Genomic DNA, 20,326 nt, shown 5'->3' on the forward strand with positions numbered 1-20,326 from the left:
GGGGAAAAATCAAGCCCAAATCTCTGGTATAGTATTTAATATAGTATTTGAAGCCCTTTATCATCTGCTGTTTCTCCTTCTCCCCAGCATACCTCAAGCTCCAGAGATAGAAGAAGTTGTCTCATACTTCCTGGTTTAGTTCCCTCTACCCCCCGTTGGCCCTGGTTTGGCAAATTCCAGATCAACAGCCACCTCCCCTGTGCAGCCTTCTTCTAAAATCTATCTGGAAGACTTACTCTCTCTCCTTTGTGTCACCTACTGCAACCTGTGTATTTTCACATATACTTTGCTATAGACCGAATGTTTTGTATCTGCCCCACAAAATCCACATGTCGAAACTTAATTTCCAATGTGATGGCATTTGGAGGTGGAGTCTTTGGGAGGTGGGGCCCTCATGAATAGGATTAGTACCCTTATAAAAGAAACCACTTCTGCCATGTGAGGACAACAAAAAGACAGCTGTCTACAAAACAGGAAGGAGGCCCTTACCAGACATTGAATATGCTGGCATTTTGATCTTGGATTTCCCAGCCTCCAGAACTGTGAGGAATAAATTTCTGTTGTGTAAAAGCCACTGAGTTCTATGGTGTTCTGTCATAGCAGTCCCAATGGATGATACATTTTATACTCTATAGTAACTATTTGTTGACATATCTATCTCCTCTTTAGACTATACGCCCCTTGAGAACAGGAGTTTGTGTTTTTGTATCCCTGGCAACTATTTCAGGGCCTGACATAATGGAAATATTCTATAAGTATCTGAGAAATGAGTGAATAAATATTTCAAACATAAATAGGTATGCTAATTCATAGGTATACATGCATTTCTCTTGTTTACTTAAATGGTGAATGAGATGAAGTATCCTTGTTTCAAGATAGTTGTTTGCCTTCTTCATTTTATTTCCACATGAGGCAAGAGCTACAAAAGCAAGGAAGGGCAAGTAGTATTAGCTTTGACCATTTCTTTTATGGACCTTTTGAGCCTTCAACTTTGAAGACAACTCTGGATTGTGCGTAAATGAATTATCCTTTGCTGCCTTTTATATTTGCCTTTCTCAAAGTGATCAACAATAAGTGAACTTTCAGTAAACTTCAAAAACAAAGATAGAATCCTGTCATAATGCAAAAACATTTTGTGGATTTATTTTCTATCATTAGCAACAATAATCATCTTTTATTTCTATATTTTCCTGATATCATAATATTAAATGGTGGATGGCATTTTCCTGCTTCTACTATCTATAGTATTAAGGGAAGTTTAAAATTGGTACTTTATTTTAAAAAATGCCTATGAAAAGTGGAAGGGAACTCAGAAATTATATACAAAAAACCCCTGAGGATGGACCCACAGGTGTTACTATGGTATACCAACCACAATGGCTAAAATGAAAAGACAGACAGCGGCAAGCGTCAGTGGGAATGCTGGACAACTGGAACTCTTTCACTGCTGGAAAGGGTGAACACTCTGGAAAACTATTTGGCAGTGTATACTAAAGCTGCACATATGACCCAGTTCCACTCTAAATATAAACTAAACGAATATGGCCATTAAGTTCACCAAAAGACACATGCATATAAAAATGTCCATAGCAGCACTATTTATAGCAGCCCCAAACTGGAAATCATCCATATGCCCAACAACAGTAGAATGGATAAGGTATGTTCCCCAAACTGTATAGCATACAACAATGTGAATAAATGGGCCACAGCTATATGCAACATCTTGAATTAATCTCACAAAAACAAAGCCGAGTAAAATAAGCCAGACACCAAAGAACACATACTGTAAGATTCTACTTTCATAAAATTAAAAAATAAGTGAATCGAATCTACAGTGCTAGAAGTCGAGATAATGTTTTTCCTTGGTTGGGTGAGAGGTCATGGTATTGACAGGAAAGTGACATGAGGCGGGTGTGTGACAACATTTTGTTTCTTAATCTGGATGCTGGTGAGAAATTTATTCCTTACCAGGATTTGTTTACTTCATGAAAATTCAACATATATTTATAATCTGGGCCCTTTTCTGTATTTATGTTATCTTTCAACCAAAGTTAAGCAGCAGCCATAAATAAGTCTGAGAAACAGAAATAGAGTGACTAGTACAATTTCACATGTAAGATGACGAAATTTAGGACTGGAACACAGTGAATAATTTTTTCAGTATAAGATGTATCCATGAAATGTATTGCAGATGAGGTTAAGGCACATCTTAATTGTCAACACATGACATGCAGTGCAATATAATGTGCAAGATAAACAATAGATGGTTTAGTGACCAAAAGACATACTAAAAATAAAAAATATAAGAAGGAGTCAACATTTCCCCATTGTGGACTAACATCCTATTATTGGCTGCTTGGCAGAAACATCTTTGGCTTACAGAAGACTTAGCTGGTAAAATCAGCCAGATGTGGCAAATTTGACAGAAACCAATTTCCTTTCTAATTCTTTGTTCAAAAACCAAATTTTCTAGTTGGAGTAAATGAAGAGGATCACTGGCTTTATTCTCTGGCTTATGACACTGATATTTAGATTTTCTATGAACTGCTCATTAAATTAATGACCCTCAGGATCTAATCACCTGTAAATGATCTGATAAAATCCAGTTTTTGACTATGGAGTGTTCGAACTCATCATAACTCCATCAAAAACACTGGCATTTGATAGAAGTATCTAAACACCAAAAATATCAAAGATCTTTAAGTCTGAGGTGGGGGAAAAATTAATACTATTTGAATTATACAGAACTATTTTCATGATATATATCTGAAGCCAAAGGCTTGGGGATACTAAAAGTTAATACAGCTTCCCCCATCATAAATACATGTCACATGCAATTGTCAGTGCTGGGTTTGTGAGTAGAGCCAAAAGCTAACCAATAATTATATAAACAAAGCGGAGGCTGGTTGAACTGTCAGAAAAGGGTTGACTGATATTAAGTGGACCACGGGAAACTGGAAGTTGCCACTGTTACTCTTGAGTCATCAGCTCTCAGGGATTCTGCTACTAACCAAGAATAGACCTTTTGATAGAGTCAGCAAAGCTCTCTGAGCCTTGGTTTCCTGATAGGTAAACTGCAGAATTCATATGAGAAAATCTTTATGATCCATAATTGCTTGGGAATGACTATAGACCAAGCATGAAGTATATTGTCTTTTGAACATATTTTCACTCCCTTTGCCGCAAACCTAGAGTTTTCATTGAAGTGGTAGCTCTGAATGGCTTTCCAATGTGTGGAAGTAGAGTTATTACTAAGATGTATTTTTGCACACAAATCAAGACAGTATAAAAATCTAGATATGGAGATCTAATGGGCGAAGGCAGCACCTTCCACTATATCTTTGCTTTTGATTAAAATAAATCTTCATCTACTGACCTCTTACTACCCTACTTGGTTGCTCTGTAAGTCTCAGATAATATTTCAAGGAACGAAGGAAACACCAGCTAATAATTATCCATATTTAAACAGTTGCAAGCCTTGGGCAGAAATCATGAAGGCCTGAGGAGATACATGCATTTGCTTGCTTTATCTTTTGTGATGGGTTTTGTCTTAGCCTCAAATAAAACTTCCCTAAGAAAACATCAGTTTGGTAGCCCTCATCTAGACAGTGCCACAAAGGTGAAAGATAAAATGACTGATGCTTTTACTACAAAGATAAAGATAAAATTAGAACTATGGAATATTAGAGTTGCAAGAGCTTTGTTTTTTAGATGACAAAATTCAGGACTAGACAGGGTCATAATAATTAGTAGAGACTATGTGCCAGTGTGTAAATGAGTGTGTTTTTGTTTTTCATATGTGTCAGTCGGTATGTAGAGTGCCCTGTTAAAGCAAACAGCCTTTGTAAAATATGTACAGATGTGGCAGATAATTGTTTTGGTCTGTGATTTGGACAGTTAGTATCTTTTTAAATCAGAATCCGTAAACTCAGCAAAAACCCACGAGCGCTGAGCACCAGCTTTTCTAAAAAAACCTGGAGTCTAGAATGATAGTTTAGCTCTGGAAGTACACATATTTTTCTTTTAAGAAGAGTGTTGCCTAAATGATATTTACAGTTCAGGGTCCATGGCAACACCACAGATCTGACAATGAAATGTTCACTCTTTGATTTTCAGACTGGCCAGATATCAAATGGACTCTGCTTTTCCTGAGGAAGTTAGAGTATCATGTTTTAGATTCTGAGATTCTGAATTGGGACCAGAAATAAATGACACTCAAATTTCCCACAGCATTTGTTCCCTGCCCCATGATGTGCCAGAAATTGACCCCAAAAGGTGTTCTTCTTTCATTGGAAAGAATGATGAAAGGGGAATCATAAGTCAGGACCAAGAACTAATATTTCATATTCCAAAATTTAAGAATGCTAAAAATATACATTCTTCCCCGATTCGATCATTTAATAAGAAGTAGGCCCCAGAGAGCAGAACATATAATTCTAACAGAAATGAAAATGATCATTTATGGCGCAATTCCCTACTCCCCCACCAAAGCCACTATGCCCCACTTTCTCAGTGCCAGACAGTCTAAAGGTAAATGTATGTGTATCGGTAATGTAATTTAGTCTCCCTGAAAACCTATAACAGACAACTATTACACAGACAAAGCCCTGAGGCTCTGAGACTTTACTTAAGCAGCCAAGTTACAGAGCTAGTCTCAGTAGGGTTGGTTCTGAATCCAGGTTGCCATAGTCCAGGGAGAATGAGAGAATTTGTCAATTCAGAGCAACATACCAAGGCCCACAACCCCCTGAACTGGTAGTTCAGGTTAAGACTAGAATGCAGCTGAGAGATCTTGGGGCCTTAGGGAAGGAAGTCTTTAAAGGCATCTATCAATGTCACCGACATGAATCCATACAATGAAAAGAAGGAAAACACATAAGACCCACCTCCCTCACCTAGGACTGTCTGGTGGCCTAGAGTAAACCCTTAAAGGCTCTGAGTCTTCCGTGGGGAGACAGGTTTCTCTCTGTAAAAAGAAGTTAAATTCCAACTCTACAAGTTTGGAATACACCATTAGGGAAAGACAAAGTTGCACAACACATATGAGTGCCAGTGCATTTACTATTTGGTTCAATGCCTTTAAAAAATCCAAAACAAAACTTGGCTTGGGGGAAAAAAAAAAAAAAAAAAAAAAAAAAAACTTGGCTTGAAACATGACCATTATCCCAAAGAGCCAGTATTTTTCCACTGTAGGGACAGGCTAGCAAAATCAATCATCATCATCCCCAGCTTCTTCTTTTTTCAACTTAAACCTGGTAATTCAGAACCAAATACCATGGAAGATGCATTCTACAGATAGTTTACTGGGCATACTCCATGTTGAGACTTGCACTTGTTAAGGATTAGGTTCACAAAACCCAGAATCCCTGCCCACATGGACCTTCGAGTCTAGTGCTTTATTCTGGAAGCTTCTTTATTTAAAGGAACCTATTTTAGATGAAAAGATTATCTCAATTATATAGCTATGGCTGAGACTGGAAAAGAGACCCATGCTTTTTGGCTATATAAATCATACTGTGAACATAAATTTCACACTTCTTTATATCTGCTCTTAAGAGTTTGTTTTATTGGGTTCTTGACCACCTTCTGAACAGGTTACTAAGAGTAATTGACAAGGATATCTAATTACAAGTTCCTATCATGTTACCGTCTTCCACCAGACTAGGAACAAACACTTAATAAACACTCACTAACAAATTGCCTCAAATGCTCCTTGTTATAAAAAGGGAAAGCCACATTTTGGATTCCTCACACTTTAGGGTCTGGATGGCAGCTGGAACTTCTCTACAGACAAACACTGGCTGCAACTGCATTGCCGAGAGACTGAACTTAAGCACCTTCATTTTATAGATAATGCCTAGAGCCAGAAGCAGCTTATGAGGGCAGACCAGGCACAGAGGAGTCTCCTCCCTCTGGGGTCTCTGTACCAATTTATACCCTGCCTCTACCATTTCCCCCTTGAAGCAGGACACTAGTGACTAAATTTTAGTTGCAAACTAATTTTTCTTTGAAACTCAATTGAATTTAGCATCTATTAGGTTTAGCCTTTGGAAAGCTTAGTTCTGGTGAAAAATACAGTAATCTTCTAAACATAGAGACCCTACCTCATTTGCAAAATAATGAACACTGAAGATCCATTCCTAAAGCCACATAATTTAACCCGATCAGAAAGAAAATTCAGTACATTCACATACCGGCCGTCCATGGATGCTTTCATAATATAACAGAGCTTTCTGCAGAGCCACTTTCTCATTAGCAATCTGGTCTTTGGTCATATCCTGTATAAACACGAAGACAGAGAAATGAAAAGGGGGAAACATTTGTGAACATTCCAACTTCTTTTAGTTGAACAAGTTTCCTAAAGTAAGGTTAAAAAGAATCCTCATAAAACAGTTCCTCCTAACTCTATCCAAAGCTCACTTAGGATCAATTATTCCTGACCTCTTGCTAGAAATATGGATACACAGCAGAATCATCATCAGCTACCAGTATCATCCCTGAGGCAGCAAAGGTGTGCTAAACACTAAGTTAAGCAAGGCTGTGTGAGGCACATTGGGCTTAGCTCAATGGCCCAAGCAATGACTGCAGTTAAGGTTATACGGTCCCAAAGGTTTGTCTATAATCCCTCCACCTCACAGAGTCACCAAACCATGTATTAAACTAAACAAATTTATTCTGCAATCTGTACAACAGAGTTTTCTGCTTTCGATTTGTAGTAAAAAATCAAAGTACCTACAGTTAAAACATTCTGAAGTTGTTTCATCTGCTTCCCTAGACATCTAAGAGTATGGAAGATGAGGGTGTGGGAGGTTTAAAAAAGTGTCATTATCACTCTTCCACTGAGATCCATGTGACATGCCCTATGTTTCTTCCATGTTGACTGGAATGGTTCAGGATTAGCATGCTGTTAGCTTGGGGCCCTCACAGAATCACCATACCTTAATGTCCTCAGGACGGCTGGTTTCCACCCGCTTCTCCTGGAGCTTCTTCTGGATCGATTCCAGTGTGGCTTCAACGCTAGGCTTTATTGTTTTATCTACCAGCTCTTGCTTCTTCTCATCTTCCTTCTCAAGCTGGGAACCGAAACTCTTGGGGAGTGTGTTGCTTCGCTGCCGCATCCTGGGGGTTAGGTCCTCTTCAGATATCTTTAATTTTGACTCTAGTAGAAAAGATTTGGGGGAAGGGATATCTGAGAATTGATGTCTGCTGAACCCAAATTGTTTTTCTGTGGTGTTAATAACTGCTTAGCTCGTCTTTTTTTTTTTTAAAGAAAGTATCTAATTATAATATTAGTTGAAATCTCTGGGTTACTACATAAAACTGAAGAAAATGATAATGTCTTCCTGGATTATCTGGACAGTTACCCAACTCTAATTCCTGAGAAAGCTCTAGATATTTTATTTAACATCCATGCTTTAGCCACAGCTACCTGTTTGCTGTTCTCTGTTCTTCTTATACTTATTCCCTTAGTATTTAAAGATATTTATCGATCTAGCACTCAACTACTGGCTGACTTTTTTTTTTTTTAATTCACTTTGGAATTAGTTTTACTTTGTATTCTATTAAGTTGATTATATGAATCTATCTTCTAAAAGACAGCAAAGTCTTTTGAGGGGCAGGGATGAAAGCTTTTTATATCCATCTCTGTGTCTGTCCGTGTTTTCCTGACACCACGACAAATAAAACCTTGGATTAAAGAGGTAATTAATGGATGTTGAACTGAAACCATTATTCTTATATTAGTGATTTAGGGAAATAAAGAAATGTTGCAGAATTTGCATCTTGGCTGACCTGAGTTGCCCTATGATTGAGTTCATGTGAAGACATGGAAAAGGTGTCCCCTGAATTCTGAGAAGCAGCTTCAAGAAACTTGTCTTTCTGAAATATTTTAGCAGTAACCCTTGGCATGCAGTGAGACATGGATCCTGCACCTAGCTTCTTTTACAGAAAGCATGCCCTCGGTCTAGAACTTTACCTACCTTTTAGTTGTTTCCGGAATTTGGCAAGGTCATTTGTCCATTTCAGAACCTCTGGATTGGCTGCTTTGTCACTGTGGGAGGGCTGAGAAAAGGAAAATTAAAGTAAATGTTTAGGAATTGGGGCAGGAAAAAGAAGCATTTGATGATCAGTTTATTTTAAAATGGAAGGAAAGTTGAGTCCCATTGGAATAAGAAATTAACCATGACTAATCAGAGAAAATTTTAGTGTAATTCTATTATCCCTTTTTATATCTTTTCTTTTTTTTGATGCTTTTAAATACCTCCTCAGAGGCAAAATGCTGGATTTTTATGATCACGGGCTTCTATGAGGTCCACAGCCCCTTTTCCATTATTTGTAAGGTTTAACCTGTCAGGCTAACAGTATAGAAAGCAGAGTGGTATGTGATATTTTATATTGCAACCACCTTGAAAAACGCCTTTTTGCTACTCTTATGGGAAATACTAAGGATAGAGCTGAGAGTAGAATAAGGTCAATACTAATGAACTTTTAGAAGGTAATCTTGAATGAGGTTTTAGCCAAACAAGACTTCATTTAACAGTTTTTCCCATTTCTGCTCACTGATAAGTTTACAAAATATAGATTAAAACACTCAATTTATTTGTAAGAATATACTTGTGCTGATACATGATGTCCGAGGTTTATCGGGGTTTACTATTCAGCTTTGGTTCCCTTTTTGTTTTGAGATTCCTTAGAACTCTCCCTTAACCTTTATCACTTCTCTGAATTATTGATATGCTGGCATGTCATGTCCAGGGAGGGGAGAGGATGAAGAGAACCCTGTGAGGACGCACTTACTCTATACTTCCTCTCCTCTTCAAATCTGTCTTCAAATTTTCGGATCTTCTTTTTAAGGCTCTGAATCCTTCGTGTGAGCTGGGCGGGTGTCAGGTCCTCGCGCTCGTCATCGTAGGACCCCAGAGAGGAGCTCCGCCGCCTGTGAGGGGTGTACATGGGTCAGCTTCCCCGGCAGTCAGTCACTGCCGGCTGGGGAGGGCTGGGGGGTGAGCACGCGGCATGGAGGGGGAGGGTGCAAACTGTCTCCATCCTCACTAATGAAAGAAATTTGACTACTAATTCATTTTGTGACTTCGAGCTCTATGTCCCATCCACTAAATGGGTCTAATCTTCTCTAGCTCGTTTATAATTGGCAAAGTTAGGACTAAAATATCTGCTGCAGACCTCAAAGTTAAATTTGAGAGAGTTTTGGAAAGGAGGTACTAATGGAAATTCGATATGTGATACTGAAGTTGGGCCACAGTTCAACTGAAATACTGTGATGGAGCCAGTGTCCTAAGAGGGAGAATTTCAAACACGTTCCTTCACAGACTTACAACTTAACTTAAAAATATTACTGGCCATCAGCAGCATTACTAACCTTTCTAGCAATGATGTATTTGCTTATCAGTAACACAAAGAAACATACCTCATGAAAGAATGGGAATTTGGGGGAGAAGGAGGCACTTCCGTGTCATCCAGGTATTGCCTACTCTGTCCATAAGCATAGAACCGAGGAGAGAGCATGGGGTCGCTGTCTTCATCCAGAAGCTGACGAATCAGGAGCCCGGCCTGTGGGGAGCGGTGTGCTTCATCGGAGTTCACGTTCTCCTGCTGCCATGAAGACAAAGTCGGTATGGGCTCTGGAAAATAATGAAGTTAAGAGGTCAAAACTGTCTTTAAAGTACAATTGTCTGCCAAGTTTTCTGAATGTACCAAGGAGTCACTGAATCTAGGAGGCGCTGAATAGTTTCTCATTTTAGATTTAAGGTTCAGACGAGGGATACTATGTCCTGACCAGAATCACCAAATGAATCTGATATCCTCGCTTACTCTCAAAAGAGAATTCGCTAGGGCAGCCCTGAGGAACAGGCTTGAAAGAGGAGAGCCGAGAATGCTTCCACTCCTGCCCCCCTCCCTCCAGATCATGGACGAAAACTTTTCCATGTGAAGACATTATAAAAAAAAAAATGCACATGCATCAGGGAGGGAGATATCTGGGATCATGGCTATCCATCTTTTATTGACTATAGGAATCGGCTAAGGCATCACATTAATCGTGTGAGAGTCCATTTATTTAGGAGTTTGCACTTTCCATTGAGGTCATTCAGTAAGCTGTTTTGGGTGCTTCTGCTTAGCGTGTTGGGATTAGCATGTTTAAGATGCATGCTCTGCAGCTCAAAGTTCAGAAGCTGCTCAAGACTGCCATTAAAGTAAGATGCATATGTAAATTAGTAAAAACAACAAAAAACAAAAAAACAAAAAACAACATCTTACCGAGGACAAGTCTGTACAAATTATCTTAGACAATCTTTAATAAAAAACATATTCAGCACAAAATTCTGATTTGTGATTTTCGGAGGGAATAGGGTGATATTTATTTTTATTTACTGCAAGACCTACCTCAATATATTCCTTTCCTTATTTAAAAAATCCTATTTAATATATTCTAAAGCTAGGTCTCAAATGAGGTAGGATATTTCATTTGTAATAATCTATGCATTAAAAAAAGTTATGCTTTAAATACATTTGTGGATTACTGTGATTTAAACAAGGCTAGAATTTGGCTACGATCTTAAATTCTGGGATTCCTACAGTTTGAATCATGGAACAGTTGCTCCTTCAGCTAGCAAAGTATTTATAAAATCTACAAAATTATCTTAAACAAATACTCAGCATTTTATATAAAAAGATCACATTATAATCATAGATCATTAGACCTGATTGAAAGAAACATCATACATCATCTAATCTAGTGATTTCTCAAACTGGCTGCACGTTAGGGTCACACAGGGAGATATAAATAACTCCTAATGTAAAAGTACAGGTCCTCACACCACCCAATTAAATGAAATTTTTAGGCGAGGGTCCAGCTATGTAAAATGCACGTCTACAGACACAACCACACACACGTACACATACGCACTTAAAAGTTGTACAAGTGACCCTAAATGCAACTGACTAATGGCTAACTGACTAAATGACTCTGTTTTAGTTTGAGAACTGATTCAACTCAACAGATTATAGATAAGGAAACTGAAACCCAAAGAAGAGCAAATACCTAATCAATAATAACAGTTGGTACTAGAAACTATTCTCTTGACTTCAGCACAGTGCTTCAATTTAGAATGTGCCAGGTGCTTCAATAGCAAGGGTGACTATCTGAAATTTTTGAAGACCCAACTGTGTAGTAGGAGAGAGAAGCACATTAATTAAAAAGAAAAATTGACTTCATGTGGAATGAGGTCCATAGTTTCTCAAGATATAAAGAGAACCAACTTATCTGGGAACACAGATAATATAAATATTTTCAAAAACTGAAGGCAGTGTTGAAGACAGATTCTTGTCTATTCACTCTCGAAAAGTGGTAGTGAATATGTTGGCAGATTTACTTGGCTGAAGCTGGAGATGCACAGGAGCTGCTTCATCATTTGTACTAATGCTATCAGCTGACTCCTCCCAGGAGCTGGGCTCAGATATGAGCAGCTCTGAACAGCCAACATACAAGTGAAAAATCAGACTGAGAGGTGAGGAGGGGAGGGGTGAGTGAAAATCCCTGGAAAAATAATAAAAATGTAGTGTTAAGATGCAGAGAGTGGAACTACTAACCTGACCAGATTGCATCTTCTATTTCATGATATTTCATTAAACAGCAGTAATTTTCTGCAAGGATTAAAATCAGTGGAGCCAAGTCTGGAAAAAGGTTAAGATGGCTATGACAGTATAGTAATGCCGCAGGCAATAACCTCACCACAGAGAAGGAAAGGAGGAAAACAACTAGGGGGAAGGGCAAGGTGGTTTAGTGGGACAAAGGGCATGGACAAAATAGTCTGATGTTGATATTGGCATATGGGTGTGCTGGCTAGTTTGGCATTACCACTTATCAAAAATTAGTTGGAAATCCTGAAAGCCCTTTAATTTGTCCAAATCTAGCAGAATACCTCTTAGAAAATGTTACGACTAATTTTTACATTTTCAACTATGTGGTCTCTGTTTGCAAAATGAGTATCTGTGACCATTAACCAAACATGGCTCCAGTAAAAGATATATTGTGATTCTGAATTAACTATAAACTACTATTCGTGGAACAAAATTATGCTTGTTTGATGTTCTGTGGCCCACATGAGGCCATTCATCAGATTTTCTCTTTGTGAGCACAGCTGTATTTTGTGGCTCCATTCTTGACCCACTTCACTGACAAGAAGACCAAGTGTGTCGTTTTCCTAGTGTCACCAGGGGTTTATATATGAAATAGAAAGCTTATTTATGGGTGACATTTTCTCTTAAAAATAGAGTTAGGGTGGATGAATTCACTTATTTTAAAGTGAGAAATGTAGAACCATTATGAATTTCAACCTTAATAAAAAAAAGGTATGCTTGATCATCAGCCTGCATGTAGAAGTTTCTCACCTATGCAACATGAAATGTTTATATGAATTATCTCTTTTTCTCTCTTTTATTCCATACGGTTTTATAATTCAAGGCTCCTATTCAAAAGAGTTATAAAATTACATGTAATACATAGTTCAATATAAGTAAAGAATAAATAAAACCAATTATTCTTTCTGTTTTAGTTTGAAACAATCTAAAAGTATAAGGCTATCTCGTGTTTTGATAGTTGGCATTCAAATAGAAACAAAATGAGAAGGAAGGAAAAAGAACAGGGTGGTACACGATACTATGTCAAATTATATTACCTGCAGAGAGAGTCAGTTTTAAGATGTATTCACTGACAATTCCCAATTGCTGGTTGGGAAAATATTTTATATTTTAACCAGTAATTCTAGAGTAACAAAACAGACAAGAATATTGCAAGAAAATTATTCAAAGAGAAAGAAGAAAAGATTTGAAGCTTCAAATTCGATTTTCATATCTAGACGAGAATTCCCTGGGTATAGTGATTTTGATTTTAGCCATGTGTCTTGTCACAAAGAACTCTAGACATAAGTATGGCGTGTCTCTCTGTTAGAAATTAATCCACCCAGGTCAGCTAACATCACCACAGTTCGGAAATAATAGAGGGAAAAGCTGTATGCTTGCTACCTATGTAATAAAAAAAGAATGGGTCCTGGGGGAACCCAATTCAGACACCACAACACACGTGGAAATAAAGGAAATTCACTGTAGGAACAGGGAACAGAGCTCTAACGTTAATGTAGACACTCTCTGCTTAGCTGTCTGGATCCATTTACTATACTAAAGAAAATTGGCTACTGAGATGATTTATTTCTAAGAACTCTGCACAGAATTAAAGGAACTGATGTTTTCCACATCTCACTTTCAACTATGTTATTACTACTTGGCATGAAGACATACTGGCTTTCAAATGCTTTGAGGTACTGCACATCCCAGGCATATAGACATGCCAACCCCCATTAGGGAGGGTCTTTACTGGGGGAATCCTTTCATAAAATTTCCTTCAGTGTTCAAATTTTAACCGCAGAACAATGGTAGTCCTATTAAATTGTTCAAATAGTCTTTCAAACTGTCAGAGTTAGAAGAAAGCTTAGTAGTTTTATCAACCCAAATTTAATCCTTAAATTTCACATATTTGCATTGCCCCAGGCACTCAATAGCTTCGTTTAAGTCATTAATAAACGTGTGGAACAGGGTAGGGCTAAGGGCTTTACTAATTTTGATCCACGCATCTGCGCATTTAAGTGCAGTTGCTTCATCAGTTACTAATTCACTATCATACCTGTTTCTATCCTTCCATATCTCTGACAGGGCTGTCCCAAGTCCCAGTGAAAGGTCCAGTGGAGGCCTTTTCAAATGCATCATTTCCTTAATTGAATTGAGAGAGAGAGAGAGAGAGAGAGAGAGAGAGAGAGATAGAGAGAGAAGAAGGAAAGAGACAGACAGAAAGAAAAACAGAGTCAGAGACACAGGGGGATGGAGGGAGAAAGGAAGTAAGCGGGAGGGAAGGAAGAAGAAAGAGAGAAAGGAAAAAGGAGGATGAAAAAGAAGAAGGAAGGAAGGAAGGAAGGAAGGAAGGAAGGAAGGAAGGAAGGAAGGAAGGAAGGAAGGAAGTTAGTTGGTGTGACATGATTGGTTCCTGGTAAATCTGTGGAGGACCTGGTAATTACTGACTCCTGTGTTCAGAGCTATCCATGGTCATTACATGGAATTGGGCTCAGGTTTCAAAGAAGGCAAACTGAGGCTATTTGAAACTATACTTTGAATAATACTTCAAAAACTAATACTTCGAACTAAACATCAAATAATATACACTAATACATAGCTGCATGAGGGAAAAAAGAGAAAGCATGTCTTATTTTTTGGACAAGAAGCATGATTAGATTCTGATTTCACTTTGAGAGGGTTCTACTCTTTGTAGCCTATGCAATCTATTAGTTTCATTCCACGTTTTGTTTTCCTGGTACAGTATGTCCCAGAAATTGGAGAATATCATTTCCACATGGAAGCATATACCACAGAAGCTTGTACCAGCAGATTGCTCATTAAGTACTGTCTTTCCTGATAGTCTATGAGTCTGTATGAACTTGGGTTTGAACTGTGGTGTGAGAACAAGGAACAAATAAGCAACCCAAAAAGAGGGAGTTATACTGTATGGTGGCTTGGAGACTGGCAGTAGACATTTACAGATGCATATTGGCTCAAATGATTTTGTTAACTATTCCATTTACATATTTTGTTGCATTGGTTTCACATTCACAGTTTAAATTAGTGCAAAGTTTATTCCTTATTGGAAAATCAGCATTTTGTCTGTTTCTATCAACGCTATAAAAAAGGTGGTATTATAGTGATTGGACTTACTGCTCTCATCTTAAATATCCGTTATGCAAAAATTTCTTTATTTTGATTATACTTATAATAGCTATATTACTGCTGTAATGTAACTTGGAAATTTAAAATATATAATAATGGTTACTGAAATCAGTAACCAAATAATTAAAATGGCCTTGAAATGAATCTATGTAGATATTTAAGGTATGCAAGTTCAATGATAATACAGTAATTGGCAAAAAAATTTAAAACAAGTCATTTCACAAATTACATGGATAACACAATGTATTTTTTCCCAATAAGCTTTTTAAATTCTATCTAGTTTCCCAGTACAAAATAAAATGTTGGTTCCTTCATATTATTATTATTTATCTGGATGAAAGTTCTTTATATTAAATAATGAAACAGTTTTAAGGAAACTATAAGTTAACTTTCAACCACCCTGGAGAAAATTTTCAGCTTTATATTTGCCTCTGTAAGCATGCTGTAAGAGATTATAGATTTATGATTAACCAAGATAAAAATAATCAAACAGTCCATTTTAGAAGTACCTGTCCCTTTACTGAATAAATCATCAAGATAATGCAGTTAATTAGAATTCTGGCCAAAAATCCTAGTTTTCACCCAGGGCTTTATGTTAATGTTGTGAAGAGACCACATTTTTGAAACCCAAATATAGCATTCATTTTTGATGAGTGTTTTTTTCTTTTATTTAGTTGACAATAGTTACTATGGTACTATTTTTTTTGGCGGGGGGAGGGGGTGTTTTTAATGTACGAATTAAAAACATACTGGATTATTTCAAACTACACAAAAGAAGAATAATGAAAAACTGCCAGGAATGTACCACTTAAAAACAAAACAAAACACCTCACATTTTTTTTTTTCCCAGTGAATGTATCATGAGCTGGGAAGACCTGACAAAATCTCAGACCAACTGCCAAATTATGTGAAAAGAACTAGAACATGATTCTTAGACTGAAAAGAGGGAGAACTAGAATAAAAAATGGTTTTTGCTTCACTCAGCCCTGGGTGCCAGGAGCATAAATACAGTTGCTATTTTTCTCCTTGAGGTCTTTTTTTTTATCACCTTTTGGTCCTTCATCTAAGATCATTACCATAATGAATTTTTTTTTTTTTTTTTAGCTTAAAAAGGTCAGGGGAAAGAAGACAAGGAAATCCAGGCACTTTAAAAAAAGAATGCTTTTTCGTAGTTGTGATTCTCTGCTAAGGCATCATCAAGTCATGCTGCTGCTCTGAACTCAGGCACGACTGCTCCCTCTTTGTAGCCTTGAAACACACACGCTGTATAGAGGGAGATGGGCATTTATTTTGGATACACACTGATAAGTGGATGCAGACACCTGGAGAGTGAAAGAAAAGCAGCTTGAGGAAGCTGCTACAATATCTTTCCTGAAATACAGCTCTGACAAGATGAGGATACCCTCTTCTTCCTCACCAGTACATTTCTAAGGTTTTCACCAAAAGTCTCTAGAAAAAAACAATCAAAACCAGCGTATCATAGGCTTTCAAAAACAGTATTTAGTGTTCTCTTTGATAAGCAAATCCCTACATTTGCTAACCCGGGTTTTAAAAAGTCCGTAAGAACAAACATAGAAGCAAAGCATCCAAACTATCCCTGAAAAATGGGAAGGAGATTTAATGAAGGAGGGTGATGGCTGGCATGTGGGGGAGGGGCGATGGTTATACTGAGACGGAACCCTAAGTGCATACCGGTTCCTCATGGCTCCCCTCGGTACTACTAGAGAGAAAACGCACACGTATCAGCACTTCTGGTGAGTTAAAAAGAAAAAGAAAAGAACTGCAAGGTGACACTATGATAAAAGGCAAGCACATTTTCTTTCTCAGACTGCAATTACTCTTAGCAGCACTTAACACGACACATTCCTATGCCAGGGAAAGGATTTTCAGTCATTTAGAAATGCAGTTACTTCTGCACGCATAGCTCTCACTCTCACCCATACATCTGCGTGCTTACATGTCTCTCATCTATGCTAATTTATATATGCTTTTCCATTATGAAATCATCCAAATATCAGACGACCCTACCTGCCCAGCTCTTCTCATCACACAATGCGGTCAGGTCCAGCTGGGGCACTTCTGAGACAAAGCTCTCCTGCTGGGCGTCAGCATCTGGAGTCCTCTGCAATTTGGTGTCAGGTATGCTGGGATGCTCTTGGATCTTCATTGTGGGGCTCTGTAATAACAGCACAATGTCCCCAAATATCTACTGCTTACCAAAACCCCAAAATGTCTGCAGCAATTCCACTCCTTCCGGATGAAACCTCCCAAACCACAGCTGCTGATGCACCCGGCACAGAAATCAAAATCATAGCCTGATGCCCCCTGGATACTAGCTGGCCACTCGCATGCACAAAGCAACCGTCCATCTGCCCGCCTTTAACTTTTCTTCTGTAAGAAAGACAAGATGATTTCTGAAGGCTGCTCTTCCTGACAACTGCAGGCAGCTGACAGTCTTGATGATTACTGCCTGGGGCCAGAAATGAGGGAAAGGAGTTTGTGTTTCCTTAAAGGAGGGCTGGCTCTCCAGACTGTAAACAACGACGACACTCCAGCTACTGCTGTTGCTAAGGCCGTAGAAGCAACATGGTGTCTTTTGCACACAGACTTCTCTGCCCCTTGGGTAAACAGTCCTGCAAGGCCAGGAGCAGAGGCTGTGTACACGCGTGCTCTCCTGCTGGCTTAGATCAATTAAGCGTGGAGCTAGCTGCACATTCCCAGATTTCCTGTGGTTGTTTTCTCCCCAAGTATGGGGAGAACAGACTATTTATGGAGGAGCTGTGGGTATTAAAACATTGTTGCGCAAATTCAAACAGCTCAGAGGTTTGGCGTCTTATCTTAGTTAGCAGTAAGGAATATGGACTCTGGAAATGAGCCAGAATTACACAGGGAGCACGACTTTTTTCTTTTCTTTTTAAGTAAAAAGCCAAGAGCTGGCAAGTCGGTAATGCATAATTTATATCTTACGAATATGCAACTGTCATTTGTTTTCCTACTACTCATCTACTCTGAGTATTAAATACTTGGCTACACTTGGTTTTGCTTATTTGTGGCACCTACATAAGGCTGGGATATCTGGGGGATGGAAAAACCTTCCCCCCAAAACTGCTAGTTTAGCTAAATGATTTTATGTTCTAAACAACTGCACTGAAATTAATTCTTTTTTATTTTGATCTTTTGGTACCTTATCAACCCAACCCTTGTCACTCTCCTCTCTTTCATAAAATTATAAACAAAAGTTTACTCGCAAATGAATTTCTCAAGTAGCACTTACCTGTACCAAAGGTTTTCTTTGAGAATAACTGGAAATTTATTTTAGCAAAAATACCATCATTAAATGAAAAAACCAAAAACATCTGGAAATCATAGATGATTCCATAATGAGAAATGTTCTTATGCTTAAAATAAAGCACTACTAAGATTTTCAGCTACTGTTAATAGCTATTCAACCTACTTTGAAATCACCAAGGGAATAGACAGGGCTTTTACTATTACAGTTCCATGAAATGATGCATGAAGACTGGCATTTTCTTCCCATTTGGGATAAAATGAAATATCATCAATCAGTTTATCATGAGCTACTACAGTCAGATAGAAATGCCAAGTAAATCTGGGGCTTTAAGACACTTTAAAAATGCTGTTTGTCTATTGGGGTGGGGGGAGAAGCAGATTATGCATTTATATCATAAAAATTATTTGTTCCTTGAGATGAATCCTAAGTGAACCAGGGTTGAATGACCAAATCTGGTGCTCAGCTTTTTAAAAGTTACAGGGTCAGTGTTGCCAATCATGTGTGCGTTAGAATCTGCATACAGCAAATAAATGTTATCTCAATAAAGATTTCTAATACTTGTTACCTTAGAGATATATAAAAAAAAGGTAAGAATATAAGAAATATGATTCCATGTTGTTAAGTGTGGCATTTTCTTCACAAGGAACATACATCAAACCACTGGCTCTACTCCACAGTGGAAAAGACATGGATTTTGCTCACAGGCAGATCTAGATTTGAAGCGTGACTGACATTTACTGGCTTGATGCTCTGACTGGGCCCCTGCAATTCTCTGAGCCTCTACTTCCTAATTTATAAAATGGCATTAATAATACCAATCTTGCAAGGTCCCTTTGAAGATCTGAGAGAAGGTATGAAAGGCCTCTGGCATGGTGTCTGAAGCATACAAGACTATCGTTTTTTATTTTTACCGTGCACCATATAAAGATGAGCAAAACATTGCCATATCTCAAAAGGCTAGAGAGAGGAGTTGGAGGTGAAGCATATACAACTGCAATTTGAGGTGAAATGTGCTACAAGGGTACAGCAGAATTTCAAATGCATTATGAAGAAATATTATAGAACTACTCGCGTTCCCATCATGAGTCGGCAACAGCAATTTTGATTTGGGCACAGGCAGTGTGGGTCAAGTGCAAAAGCAGTCATGACATCAGGGTGTGTTTGGCCAGCCCTCGGGATAGGAAGAGAGGCTAACAGATGATGATAGTGTTGGGTAAGCAGATGATGGACTGAGAAAGACCTTGTATGCTGGGCTAAGTTTGGATTTTATCCTGTAGAGGATAAAGGAAAGACACTGAAGGATTTTAAATACAGAAAAATACTAGTAAAATGTGTGCTTCCAGGCTGCTGGCCTGCAGATGAGGATGCTGGTGGGGAGACCCAGTGGCCCAAGGCTGGGCTGTGCAGGCAGCCAGGGTTCTCTGCCAATGCCAGTCGCTGACTCTCTGCTCTCTGCAGTGCTTCACACCACACATGTAAAATCCCAAAATTCCACACACATCCAAACTACTGTAAAAATGTATACTTTTTATGACTGCTACATCTGAATCAGCATCAATTTCAAAGTAAGAAAATTAAAATCAGAAAATTTTTATATTCTTTCTCCAAAATGTATGAATTTTATTCATTCCTTCAACAACATGGTTTGGGGAACCCACTTTGTGCTGGGCTCCGTGTGAGACATACAAGCTTCTTGCACTGACAGAGCTGCATTCAGTGGAACAGGTTCAAGTACATTGGATGGAGTTCCGAGGACAGTTGATTTTTATGTAATACAACAACTGACCACCTTGTGAATGAATTAGTGATCTGCCCTTCACAGGGAACAAATGAAGTCTGGGAGTCAGGCAAGTGGGAGGGAGAGATTGCCACCCTGGATAGGATGCTAGAATAGATAACTTCTGTAAGATTCTCTTATTCTAACAAAGAGAATCAGGTCAAAATTTTACTAGTATCACATTATTATATATGTGTAATAGGACTGTCCATTACATGGCAGGTGCTAGAGATACAAAGATAAAATTTACTCATTTTCGAGTACTTACTATTTGCTAGATAGGCACAAAACTTCAGTGGACAAAATAAGGTCTCTGTCCTAATGCATCTTATAGGAGATAGTTAATAGAGAAAAAGTGTTGGGTAGTGATATGGACTATGGAGTAAAATAAAGCAGGGTTAAGGGGGTGATGGAGGTAGGGGCCAAGATCTGCTATTTTATATTGGATGGTCAGGGAAGTCCTTTCTCTATGG

The 20,326-nt window shown here is 38.3% G+C and overlaps 1 protein-coding gene across 10 annotated transcripts in view; it reads right to left on the reverse strand.

Moving 5' to 3' along the window:
- FAM13A (family with sequence similarity 13 member A) overlaps positions 1-20,326 on the reverse strand; it is a 251,670-nt gene that overhangs the window by 31,788 nt on the left and 199,556 nt on the right. For all 10 annotated transcript variants that reach the window (XR_005649223.1, XM_039845693.1, XM_039845694.1 and 7 more), the window contains 6 exons: positions 16,813-16,960; positions 9,425-9,638; positions 8,797-8,935; positions 7,980-8,061; positions 6,939-7,159; positions 6,195-6,278 (listed from right to left, as the gene is read on the reverse strand). Coding sequence is in view for 9 of the 10 variants with exons in the window: in XM_039845693.1 (XP_039701627.1) it covers positions 6,195-6,278; positions 6,939-7,159; positions 7,980-8,061; positions 8,797-8,935; positions 9,425-9,638; positions 16,813-16,960 (888 nt within the window). In the remaining variant the exon portion in view is untranslated. The remainder of the gene's footprint in view (positions 1-6,194; positions 6,279-6,938; positions 7,160-7,979; positions 8,062-8,796; positions 8,936-9,424; positions 9,639-16,812; positions 16,961-20,326) is intronic.

This window comes from Pteropus medius, unplaced genomic scaffold (assembly GCF_902729225.1).
Source record: "Pteropus medius unplaced genomic scaffold, Ma_sr-lr_union100, whole genome shotgun sequence".
NCBI lineage: Eukaryota > Metazoa > Chordata > Mammalia > Chiroptera > Pteropodidae > Pteropus > Pteropus medius.